The sequence below is a fragment of the Dermacentor silvarum genome, chromosome 2 (genome assembly GCF_013339745.2).
Source record: "Dermacentor silvarum isolate Dsil-2018 chromosome 2, BIME_Dsil_1.4, whole genome shotgun sequence".
Taxonomy (NCBI): domain Eukaryota; kingdom Metazoa; phylum Arthropoda; class Arachnida; order Ixodida; family Ixodidae; genus Dermacentor; species Dermacentor silvarum.
In genome coordinates this window covers 232320270-232333924 of record NC_051155.1, presented here as the reverse complement: position 1 = coordinate 232333924, position 13655 = coordinate 232320270, and the positions used below count along the sequence as shown (strand labels likewise).

Sequence of the window (13655 nt, the reverse complement as noted above, 5' to 3'; positions counted from 1 at the left end):
AAAATAGCAGAAAAAGGTCCTAGGGCCTTCATATTTTCATATAAGACGACTTATATTACCCCTAAAAACAAATGATTTCTCAGCAATGCATTTGCGTTTAAAAGTGAAGCCGACATCAAGGGGGTCGTGTAAGCTTGGTCTTTGTAAGCTGGCTTTTTCAAATTCTGTCCTGCAGTGAAACCTACTCATAGCGAAAAAAGCGACGCGAATCGGGTCCCGATAACGCTTTCGCGTTCCACTCTTAAAGGCGAAGCTTAAGCGTCCTCCAATTTTTTTTTCTGTTTTACCGCATATCTGCTCCACGCATGCCACGTGGCTGACGGTCAACTTTCGCGGCAGCGTTTGACCTGTCGAATAGAAAGGGCAGCGGCAACATATAGCACAATGAAAATACTACTCCTCCATTATTGTTTTTTGTTAACGGAACCACGGCGAATTAACGGTTGCGCTACTTGCGCAGGGCTATGTACAGCCCACAGCCAAAACAGCTTGTTTTGTTTCGTCTATTTATAGTGCCTTACGCTCCTCCGAAATAAAATGAAACGGAGTAGTTCCATTTATCTCGCTACAGTTCTACAGAAATAACAGATCAGCCTCGCAACACCCTAGCTGCCCAAGTTTTATAGTTTATGCACCCACTACTGAAAACTATATATACTAATACAAGCCTTATCAGCCGTGTTATGTTGCAGAAAAGAGAAAAAAAGTATACGAACAACATTTTGCAGCTCGTGACCATTCAACCGCATTGCGCACGTCCCTGTATGCTTTGGGTTCTAGATCTTTTAACGTATAATCCACTCGGCTCCGACGAAGGAGAGTTCGGAAAAAAAGAAAACTCGGTTAAGTGCAACGCATTAGCGTCGATGGCACGCGTGACGCATGGGTCGACGAGGCTTAAGCTTTTAGAAAGTTGACACCATCCGCAGGTTGTTTTACCCTCGCCAAAAGCTCTCTTGCCAGGCACACTTTAGACTGTGCGACTCCGCGCCGTTCGTGTTGCACTCAGTTCACATCGGCGCGGAACTAACGGCGGTTGCGATGGCAAAAGAAAGTGCAGCTTGTGCGTCTGTATATATGTGAGTCTATGTTTGTGGGGCTCACTAGAGGGGCGTGTCCCTTCAGCGCTTATCTGCGCACGGGCTGGCTTCAGAGCGATGAACTCGTCCACGGTTGAGAGCGGCCGGGACACCATTACGAATGAAGGCGCTCACGCGCGCACCGCACATGGCGCAACGCTCTAATTATTTTCAGCCCATTTGCGCCGGCAACTTCGCAAAACTAACTCCGCTAACCCACGAAGAGATGGCAAACGAGGGTCGCTGGTGAAAACAAGAAGGTGGAAATTAAGTCCTCCACCGACGAAGCGGCCTGTGGTAAAATACTGACAACACATTTCGGTGTACATTTTTTTTAAACACCAGCGTAAGCATACAGCCAGAGGCTAATCTGATTTTTTTTTATATACATATTATACCTCTGTATCTGTTTAGCTTACAAAATCTAAGGCGCAAGCTTAGACGAATGGCGGAGTTGAATGGTCTGACTTAGCCCCGTAGCTGCCCAAATAAAGATATATCTTGATGGATATACTTATCCTTACAAATTTATGTAGATGTTCTTGAAGTAATGGGACGTGTTTCACTTGAAGGCCTTTACTTGAGAACGTTCGCGCTTGATGGCCGAGTCAACACTTCCGGAAAGTGTCCCCACAACTTAGGCAACTTTAAAATATATGTCTCACTTTTTTTGTTTTTCTCTTGTACTGTCCTCATTTTATGAGTTGAAAAAGTGGGAGCTTTGAAAAAGTGGATGTCTTCGTAAAGACTTCGGAAAAGTAGGAACAGCCATAGCAGTTTTCTACCTCGGTCTACGTACCCTTGACGTTCGAAATTCTGTAAGTGGGAAAAGAATATGTCAAGGAGTTTCGAGAAAGTTCTGGCTCTCGCTGAAAATGTCGACGTCCACGGAACTTCAAGTGATGGATGCACTACCTTTTCAAGAACGCTTGCACACGGCCGACCTTTCGCACTTATGTTTTACAGCGCAAGCTGTTATGGGCTCATTCAAATAGCCATTTCGGTTCGCGATGATGCCGCCGGGGCGGCCGCCGGCGCTGGGCCGTGACCGCTATCGCCGGAAATTCGAAAAAAGTACGCGTTTCCCGCTGGGATCGAACCCACGCCCGCTGCGTGGCAGCCAGATACTCTACCACTGTGCCACAAAAGGCTTGCTACCGGGCGGCGGAAAATGCCTTATAAGGCAAGCGCCCAGGGGCAGACGACCCGAGCATCCTCCAGTATGGTGGCGCCATCTACGTAAGGTGCCTGCAGGCGCAGACGACGATATACGATTCAGACGAGGCCGCAATCAACGCGCTCCCGAGCTGCCGAGCCTCCGCCAGTATGGTGGCGCCATCTAGTTAAGGTGCCTGCAAACGCGGCGCGCCCGGCATGTAAGTTGCAGTTGTAAGGCTTGATCGGGCTCAGCAGACTGCTGTGCAGAGGGCATTACAAGCCGCAGCTCGCCGTCGACGCCGGGCGGACAGTTCAGATCGTTCTCGTCGAAACGAGGCGAACAGACTGCCGTGAAGACCTTGTTGTGCGTGGTGCCGAAATCGGAGCTACTCTTGAGCCGCTCCGCCAGCTTACGCTGTGACTGTGCTGCGTGGGCCGCGCAGGCCTGCGACTTTTTATGTGACTGAGGACATTAACAGCCGGGATCAATAGTCTAGATATTCTTTAAGGCATTGTGGTATTGCAGGGAGGAGTGCTTCAATGTTGCCGATTTAAGTCATAAACGCAGACTAATCCGGGTTGCTGGCGATAAAGGCGTTGAGGTGATTCCATTCCGATTACGTCTTTGGCGCGAATGAAAGAACAAGTTGATACGGCAGCTTGGCCCTATAACCTTAAAACGAGAATCCACACGTTATGAGATTTAGGATGGCGCATCAATGAGGGAGTGCTTGAGATCAGGCTTGGTAAAAATGTTTTAAAAAATCATTCGCCTACATTTCACCTTGTGAAAGCGGATGTACAGCGAAGCTGGTGCGGAGGTTAGACAAGTACCACCACCCCAACTGACGTTATACGACGTTACTCAAGCACCACCTCCACAAGCGACGTATGTCACGCGCGCACGCCAGTGTGTGGAAGTTCTTCCTCATTCGTCTAGGCCGTCCACCAAGCGAAAGTGCCTTATTGAACTAAATTAATCTATAAAAGTAAATTGCGTCAGAAAATGCGTAAAATACGACCTACACACGAGCTGCAGGCATGATAGCTTCGGATTGTAATTCGAATGTACGAGAAAACATAACTCTGTTACGCGGAAAATCAAGCACGAACCCCTGTTCCAGCTGCCGGTTTTGGGTGAGCACGCCACGAAAAATCCAGACCAACTAGAGGCTAACAGCTTCGCTGTAAACGGAGACGGGTAATTGTTCTGCAACAGAGATCAGGAAGATTAAGGGAAGATTTCATGGCAGACACACTGGAAGTACGAGAATAATTGAAAAAAAAACGGTCATGTTTGCCCTCGGTCGTGCAAAGCTTAGGTACAACGAAAGTGTCAATCCTCAAGTCTTACTGGCTGCTATATACTGCTAGGTATTAACTTGCGGCTAGGTCTTAACTTGGTTTAACTTAACTACGCTTGTAGGGAAGGTATTCTCGAGTGATCATTTTCGGAGGTACCTTCCCTTTCGAGACATTTCGCGTGACTAGCGCTGGACGCGACGGCGCCTACAATCGACAGCGTTCCTGGCATGTCACAAATGCAGGCAGGAAGGCAGGCAGGAGCCGTGTCTGTGTCGAGCCAAGCGAGCGCGCACCTGCGCCGGCGCTTAGTAGGTAACGCGATTTGACGTCATCGCTACTGCTTTGGCGCATGCGCGGCTAGGCCACGCGGGCAGCGTCGGCAGCAGCTCTGCGCGTTGCCTCGTTGGTGCTGCTACAACTTCTTTCTTTCTCTATCTCGCTCTCATTTTCTCTTTCCCTCTCCCGAGCACTGCACGCGCCACCCGCATGCTCTCCTTCCCTCGCCTTAACATCCCATGTCAAGGCAACATGTGCACGGCACGGAGAGGAGTCGAGACACACGCCGCTCCGCAATGTGGCTGCTAGGCAACGCAGTGACGTCATAGCTTGGCGAGGTTTTGGGACAGCGGGCGCCACTTTTTACGGTTAGCTAGAACAGCTTCGCTGTTAAAAATGTAACGGAGCAGAATGGTTATATGGTATGTTCATACGGCAGCTTTTTGCTGAAAAGCCAGCGTCCTTTGATTTTAGGCTTTCTTTTCAGCAACACTAGGTTGTCAAAAACACGCAGATACAACGCAATGTTTCAAGTCAGGGATACGAAGACGATGTGCAATGCTTGTCGAGGGAAGAAGACTCTTGATGACACATGTACGAACCGAGAAGCACGATGACATTTACCTAATTACAATAAAGGCTTGATACCCCTTGTGTCACAGTGGTCCATCTATTCTGGGGGATTGGCCGATAATGGGCAGTGATTGGTGTGAAAGGTGTCTGAAAAGCCAGCCAGCAGCAAGTTGTCTAGTCTGGCACATACCCTATATCCAGATTGTCTCCTCAGCAATCCAGTAGCAAGCCTAAGGTAGATGCCCAATTTCCCTATATATATATATATATATATAAAGAAGCCAACAAACACAGAAACCAAGGACAACATAAGGGAAATTGCTTGTACTTACTAATTGAATTGCAGAAATGAGAAATTAATGGAAACAAAAGTGGATGAAAAAACAACTTGCCACAGGTGGGGAACGATCCCAGGTCTTCGCATTACGTGTGCGATGCTCTTACCAATTGAGCTACCGCGGCGCCGTTTTCCTGCAACTATCTGGGCTATATATATATATATATATATATATATATATATATATATATATATCTGCACAAATATTTCCGGTGAGGAAACGACGACGAACGTCCAACCCCGGGGAAAGGCAAAACATTAGCCTCGCTTTCAAAACTGATACGCCGCTTTCTACCTTGCGCTTCTTCACTACCAACGTGTAGCTTTAGAGCGCTAACCTCAACTATTTCAGGTTATACTCTTTAGTTCAACCATACTCTAGCCGCAAATGTGTACGTGAACAAAGCCGCACGTGCCTACGTGTTTTCGCTTACGACACGTGGAAGCATAGTTCCAAAGATGTTTGTGCCTACAGCTTCTGATAGAAAGCATTAACGGGGGCAAACGCACACACTTTAATCGTCCAGACGATACTAGCCCGCTGCCAAACACCGCTCTATTTAAAGCTCGAACACGCCGCTAGAGCTCTTAGCTAGGTAAGCACCAATGTTGTCTGAACGCCTGTGGTGATTTTAGGAACCAACTGTCTGATGGTCACGCTAATGCGAATGCGTTCGACTTACTACCGTCTAGCCTCTAGACTCTCGTTTGTAATGCTCGTGCTCTGAGCGTGACTGTGAGTAGCTGTGGTGCGCCTTCTTCTCTTTTTTCTTGTTTTATCTTTCTTTTTTCTTTTTTTTCTCCTCTTCAAGTGAGTGGGTTAGGTGTCTCCTTTAGGAGACAACTGCGAGCGCGCTTTTCTTTCTCTTTGAGGTGTTTGTTTATGTTCACTTGATCAATAATAATAATAATAATAATAATAATAATAATAATAATAATAATAATAATAATAATAATAATAATAATAATAATAATAATAATAATAATAATAATAATAATAATAATAATAATGGCCTCTAGAGGCTCGTTTGGAGCATTTGGTTTTCTGTTAGACTACCCATTTTTTCGTAAGATACAGGTGGTTTTTGGATAGTTAATATGCGTAGTCTCAAACAATTGTGATTGCTCATAGAACAAATTCTTTATCACTGTAGGATCAATTGCGCAAAGCTGAAGTGCCTCGCCGCTGAAGCTGCCTTTTGATACTTAATGATATCATTGTAAATGGGGCCTTTCCATTCTTAGGGAGGTCACCTTATGGGCATACAACTGTAGCGTAAGAAAACTATATGCTATATCTCATTAGCATAGCCTGCGAAGATTAACTACCTAAAGCCACAAAGGCCCCTAAAGAAAGATTGTTCCACCTATCGAAACGCCAGTCCAATTTTTCAAGAGAGTTTCAAAAGATTGAGTTTGAATTCATTATTGTTATTGAGACTTTCTTCATTTGACCTACCATCCAGTTTCTTGTTTCGTAATTTGTGGGTACAGTCTGGGTGCAGATATATGGCTAATAAATTATCTGCGCATGTTACTATGTTGAATCTACCAGATGCTGTTTTTCAGTTAATAAAGCTTGATAAATATAAATTGATTGATTGATTGATTGATCGATTGGTCAATCGATCGATTGATGTGCGGACAGATTCTTTTCATAGATTTTCTTTCTTTCTCACTTTTTTCAACCTTCCCTTCCGTCCACGCAGAATAGCAAATTGGACAGTGTTTCTGGTCAACCTCCCTGCCGTTCAGCTCTTCTTTCTTTCTCTGTCTCTCTCGCTCTCTCAGTCGGCTGATAAACACGAAGCAACTTCTTTACAATGCTGTAGGAATGCAAAATCACTTATGTACTCTAATCTGGGTGCATCTTAAAGGGAACCCCAGTTGGTTAGAATGCACTTGGAACCTCGAATACGGCGTCCTTCACACGTCATATGTCACTTTAGAACTACAATATCAGTGAATCAATCAATCAGTCAAGTAATTTGTGAGTTTCAATCACACAGTATTGCGAAATTGGGGTAAGACGAACGCCCCGCGTGTCATCTTGATACGCAGGTGTCCTGGATCCGCCGCCGCGACTTCCACGTGCTCACGGTGGGTTTGACAACGTACACAGCTGACGACCGGTTCCAGGCGGTGCACATGGACCGCTCCGAGGATTGGATGCTGCAGATCAAGCGCGTCCAGCCCACCGACGCCGGAGACTACGAGTGCCAGATCAACATGCACCCGCTCATCTCCTACTTTGTGCGGCTGACCGTGTTGGGTGCGTATATAAACGAGAATGCAAAGATGTGTGGAACGACGTGAAATGAGAGTGTAGCAGTCATCGTCGCATTGTGGTGTTTGCTAGAGTTAACGCAGCTGTCATTCGCACCTTATTGACGTGTTGACTTTTTTCTTTCGCAGGAGATGCCAAATGGTTTGCAAAACCAGGTATCGGGGATAGCCAGTTGGCCTTTTATCCTCGCGATTTTAATGCGTAACATTCTTTGGCTAGGTGCCCGGGGTCATTTTCTGCTGCGTTCCGTTCGTCTTTCCTTTTCGTGTGCCAAAAAATCCGTACCGCCATCTCGGCTTGAATAGGTGAATTTGCTTCAATACACGGACTTCTGTACGAATACCGCCACGTCCTTGTGGTGGGCGCATGAACCTCCGAAGCAATAGTTTGTCAGCAAGCACAGTAGTGATGGTTAATACATCATCATCATCATCACCATCATCATAATTAGCCTACATTTATGTCCACATCCAATTACATACACATAAAATTACCTAAACATACTATTAATACAATTACAGTTAATAAATACAATACACATACAATTACCTAAACTTCGTCCATCTGGCTTCAAGCGGCTTCGCGACTTTGTAAGCTCGTCATTTTAACGAAAGTACTGTTTTATAAATAATTAAATAAACACCACTAAAATTGTCGGACGGCAGGATTCGCACACATGGCGTCTAGAAGCCCGATATTGAAACCATTAATACACGGGCGCATTCACGAACAAGCGGCGTAGAACGAGCACTTGGGAATTCCTAGCGGGTAAGTGTGCGCTGTTGAGACGCTTGGCGCTTTAAGATTTGGTCTTGCCGCGACGCCGTTAGAACGCAGGCGAGAGAGAGAGAAAACTACTTTATTTAAAAATAGACCCCAGTACTAGGCGAGAGCATGTGCGAACAAGGTACACGCGCGGATAACGCAAGAAACCAACAAATTGCGTCTGTAACAACAAGAAGAAGTTTCTGAAGCGGATGCGTTGGAACGAAGGCGAGCGTGTTGGCGGGCAAATTATGCGGAAAAGAAAGCACTACAACATTTGTTTCGCTTACCAAACACAACATTGGTAGTGAAAATGAGTAAATGGTGAGACTGCCATGGTGTTCGCGATAACATTACCAGCGGAGCTGTTTAAACTGACTGTTAGTCCGTGAAGCGCGAACAGAAAATGTGGGCCGATCCTGGCGGTAGTGCAGAAAGGGTACAAGCGCAATGGAACATACCCCTGTGAACTAGCGAAGGTGTTTAAGCCTAGCCTAAACAGGCGGCCAATACCTTGCGATAGCCAATCGATAGTCAATCAATAGCTAACCAATAATCGATCAATAATCAATAAATTCCGGAAAATGCTGGGAATGACTTGGTAGTGCTTAACCTAGCTCACATACGTGGCCAATACATTGCGATAGCCAATCGATAGCCAATCAATAGGTAAATAATAATTGATCAATAATCAATAAATTCCGGGAAATGCTGTGGATGAATTGGTAGAGCTAGGTGCCGACCAGCTCCGCTGTTTCTTTAGCCTTGGGTCACTAGTGCAAGCTACGCAAATTTTTCTTTGTTGTTACTTGTATCTTAAAATACGACAGTCTTGGTTTCAATGGTACAGTATAGGCTTCATAACTAATGATTACAAAGAATGCTACGCCAATATGACAATTCCTTAGTGGGAAGTTTCTGCCCTAACTTTTTTTCGCGCCTTGGATGACCTATCATCTTCCGTTGATTTCTCAAGGTCGTCAGTAAACTTGTGTCTATGAAAGCGAAATGTGGCTTGACAATCCTTTTTCATCTTTGCTCATCTGACGTGTAGCATGAACGTGACATCTAGTGAGCAATTGCGTGACTTATAAACACAGGTATGAGCCATCGATGTCTCTAGTGCTAAGCAAAATTTTCTTTATTATTAGATTATGTGATCCCGGGAATATAGGCCACCAAAGGACCGACTATCAAAACCATCAAACAAACTTCTGCGACAAAAGAATGTGCAACTTAATAACGTAGAAACGCAGCCGAAAATTTCGGGTGTGATACCATACCGAGCTGCAGCAACTCATGCGTCCGTCAGTTTCTTTTGCTCATCTTTGTTTCATTTCCTTCAAGCCTTTCTGTCATTTTCCATGGCAGTGTAGGCAATCGGGCTTGATTTTGGAGAACGTCCCTGCTTTTTTCCACGTATTTTTCTGCCCGGCTTGAGTACTGCCGGTTTAGCTTCATGGTAGAGTACTCGCATACCAACTGATGAGCCCATGCTCGAGTCATACCGATACTCTATCCGCATTAACATGTTGAAAGATAAATAAATATAGTCAGTTAATAGGGCATAGGGCGTCATAAGGCCAGATGAAGCAAGTCGGTTGCTGCCAGAGTGGGAGATGTCTAACCGCAAATGATTTTTTTTTCATTCCTTGAAACATTTATCAACCAATAGAACCCGACAAGCACGCCTTGAAAGGTCTAGATGTATTGTTTCAGCTACAAATATCGTGCAAGCTTCACTTTGGCGAATAAGTAGACAATGAGTCCCAAATCGATAAGCTACAGAATCGTAAATTTTGGTGCCTGAAATCCATTATTCGCAGATGTTTGAAGAGTAACCGTAACAATAAATGTAGCCTGTGTGTTTAATAAATAAATCCAGGCGTGTTTCATACAAGTCCCTGGTCTATCCCACCTACTTTATATACATCGCCGAACCGGCCTGCATTAGTACTACTGTCCTCTATAACGTTTGACAAACTTTAGTGAAAGAAAGCTGAGATTGGTAAAGCGATATAAGCGTTCAGAAGATGTACCGCCTGCTCTGATTTCCTACTCACACTAGAGAAGAAACAAAGTGATATGTACTGTTTTATCAAGTTTCTACTCTCCCACGTCTTCTGCTTTAACTCCACTCGTCCATTACTTTTGCGCGTACAGTGTTTCGCTTGAAAAGTTTGTTCATGTCTAGTTCTCGGTCCCTTTAAAGTGTCTAATGACATCTTAAGAGCACTGTTCGATACTTTTTATGGTCTAAGTTTCTTTGGTCGCATGTTCTGCTCAGCCGTGTTCCTAGGTTCTAAAACCAGGATACATGCGTACCACGCGCGCCAACGCAGAATTCGAGCCGACCGCACAATCACTCACTCTATTCTCTTCATTGTAAAGAAACGCCCTGGCCCACTTTCAAAAGACGCCTTCGCCGCACGCGAACTTCGCTCTCATCCCATTTGGAGCCGAGCATCTCCACAGGAGCAAACAAAGCCTCCTGCCACACAACGAAAGCTCGTGTCTCAACATCCATACCTCGCCCACCAGACCCGACGCCCTTTATTCCGCTCTCAGCAAAACGCCGAGGGTCAGAAGCGGAAGCGGTGCTTGACATGATAAACAACTTCTCACGGTCGAGACAGCGAACACGGCCCGGCGTCATGTACCGCCTTCCGACGTCTCGTTGGCGAGTCCCACGGAAACGTGCTTCCTCGCAACTCTCTGGACCATGTTTTACGTGTTATTTATGCGTACGTTTGTTCCGTTCTACATAGTGGTCCAACGCCTGATATTGTTCCCCGTTGCTTCGCTCCATGCATTTTGCTCTTCTCTGCCTTTTCCTTATTACTTCCATGCACTAGAGTTCCATTCTGCTTTCATCGATAGTACGGCAAGAAAGGTCATTCGAGCTCATCCAAACACGCGGTCCATTTAGAACGATTGCTTTGATAGATCGAGACAGCTGGCGTTGTGTAGCACTCGCCATCGCTGGCCGACGTATACGGCAATGAAATATTTAAAAAAATACACCTGGCTCGCAAGAAAAAAAAGTACTTGCCGGGATGGAAGTGCTACGCTTTTACGATCGAAGTTGAGTCAATCGATCAAACTCTAACTGAAAAAAGAGGAAGACCTACTTTATTTCCGGAGGCACATGCCTTCATTCGGCCACAGGAATATATTTTATGCAGTTCGCTACACTCTTTCGCTCTCTATCAGTCTGCCCACGACGCCACTCACTTAGCGAAGGAGCGCGGTGCTCGATCATTTTTTGGAGTTTCCCGCATCCTCACTCAAGTGGTCATTTCTGATGCGAGGCGGCGAATTAAGTATTCAGGATTAGAAAGCCGAATCCAAGCAGTAGTTTTCCAGATCGGTGCGTCCTAATGGGAACCCGATCCGTGAATCGTTGTTCGACCAAACTCTGCAGAGCCGAAGGGCATGCCCGTCTCGAAGGAGTTTGGAAACTCACCGGGGGAAATCGAGGAGGATTAGCAAGCTTGGCATGCTCGGCTGGTCACAGTGCTGAATATCCGCCCAAAATGTGATGCCAGCGCGGAAGCGAGCGCACCGATATTAGCATTCGTTTGGCGCCTTTAATTACTTCTCGCTGCATTATGAACGTTTTGATACTCGATGGCGCTTTATTAGAGTGCCGTGAGCTTCATTACCGCTGACGTGCGTGGGCGCGCCTTGTTTGCATACTTAGAGGAACCAAATTAATTGGGCTGGCAGGAAAAACGAAAGAGGAAAAAACTGGAAAAACATGTGATGCTAGTCAGATACCAGAAATTTGCGCTGATAAAATTTAGGAAGGCGCGGATTACCACCGTATGTTCCCAACATTGCTAAATGCGCCCTAAGTGTGCTTGACACTTTTATGCTGAACACATCCACTCCTTAGTTTGCAATACCGGTTCACTCGACCGCCTAACGTTAGCGTATTAAAGAGAGAGAGGGAGAAATGTTATTCTGAAACGCAAGCCGGTCCAGTAATGGTCGTAATTGAATTCTGGGGTTTCACGTGCCAAAACCACGATATGATTATGAGGTTCACCGTAGGGTCGGACTGCGCAACAATTCTTATCACCTAAGGTTCTTTAACGTTCCCCCAATGCACGGGACATGGACGTTTTTTGCATGTCGCCCCAACTGAAGGGCTGCCGTTGAGGCCGGAATTTGATCCCTCGAGCTCGTGCTTAGCAGCACAACACCATAGCCGCTAAGGTAGCGCGGCGAGTGAGTAATAGTCGAACATCCCCTTCTTAAGAGATATGTTTCCAAATTTCGGCAGGAACATTCATTTTAGCAAATTAACAATTACAAAACTGGGGCACTTTGTGCCACTTGGTCAATGCGCTGGCAGGTTTACCTAATTTGGTAACAATGAGCTTAATTGGTCGGTTTGTATATATATATTTTTTCACATATGCAATTTGTAATCAGTATTTTTTTTTCATGTATAGAAAAGCGTTTCATTTGCGAACACTGTGTTGCTATAAAAGTGCGATCGCAGCAATTTTAGAATTGTGTACTACATGGGCGTGAAATGTGCCAGCTTATTACAAAACATAGCAGATACTTAGGCCGGCTTTAGTTGCTTTGTTGCGATGAACACGAGAAAGGATTGTATTGTTTTCGGTTTTAGTTTCCTACCCTCCTGTCCATCGTAACATAAAGCGCGTAGTGCTTTCACGCCACAAAGTATAGCTAGCTTAGGTTGGCCGGTGTCACCATGATTGCTCTGATTACATAGGGAATTTCCTGCAAGTCTTCGCTGTTTCCGTAATCCGTACCAGTTTAGTATTTTATTCAGCCCTTTTACTAAGCAACGCAACACAGTGATGTGCGGGATGTTGATGCAGAATGATGCACTTTTCTAAATTGACCTGTGCACCTGCGTTAAAGACTAACGTTAAACTGATAAAAAGAAATCAAAGATGGCCGATCGGAGTGTCCGAACAGATACAAAATGAACTACTGTGAGCAATATAATTAGGCGGGTATAAGAGCAGTCGATGCAGTGCACGTTTCCTTTCCGTGCTTCGGAAGAGCAGCTGAAGTATCAGTAATATCAACCTCTCCGTAAACGCATGTTTAAAAGTGAGCGAATAGGAAAGCCCCTCGAGAGCAAAAGCACACCATATAAAACAAACCTCTGAGCAAACCTATGACAGCTTCCAGCGCCTGGTATATACTCAGTCGCCTTCGGCGCTGTCTTTTTCTTGTTCCCGCAGTGCCACGCGCCCGGATCCTGGAGGCACCGGAGCTATTCATCAACAGTGGCTCGTCTATCAACGTGAGCTGCGCGATCGAGCACAGTCCCGAGCCGCCAGTGTTTGTGTTCTGGTACCACAACGACCGCGTTATCAACTACGACGAGACGAAGGGCGGCCCGGGACACATCTCGGGCGCCAAGCGCCCTCCCGACGCTTACATCAGCAGCCTCTTCATACGCAACGCCCGGCCACAGGATTCCGGCAACTACACCTGTGGTCCGTCAAACGCCGACTCCACAAGTGTCGTGGTGCACGTGCTCAACGGTACGTGTGTTTTAGGTGCGAACAGAGCACGTCCCCCGGTTCCGCGGTTGTTCCCCATCATCCCCATCGGGAGCCTATAGTTACAAAAGCAGGGGCAGGTGGGTGAGTTGGTGTGGTAACGTGATGAAACAGAGCGAAAGATGAACACTCGTAAGAGAAGAAACAACAAGACATCGCGCCGTCTTGTTTGATCTCTTTGCGTTCGTCTTTAGCGTTGTTTTATCATGAGTATAGCTGTGTTACCTTCCTGGAAGAGCCGAGAACTTGTACATTATTGCCAGCGCTGGGGTGGGCGAGGGTTCAGAACAAACTGCTTGACGTAAGCTGAGCATTCGTTT

General features: G+C 45.9%; 1 protein-coding gene across 1 annotated transcript in view; it reads left to right on the top strand.

The window, feature by feature from the left end:
- The window catches only part of LOC119442869 (zwei Ig domain protein zig-8-like), a 244427-nt gene that overhangs the window by 204685 nt on the left and 26087 nt on the right, over nt 1-13655 (top strand). The window contains exons 3-4 of the mRNA XM_037707913.2: nt 6790-7000; nt 13012-13317. Of these exons, the coding sequence (XP_037563841.1) occupies nt 6790-7000; nt 13012-13317 (517 nt within the window). The remainder of the gene's footprint in view (nt 1-6789; nt 7001-13011; nt 13318-13655) is intronic.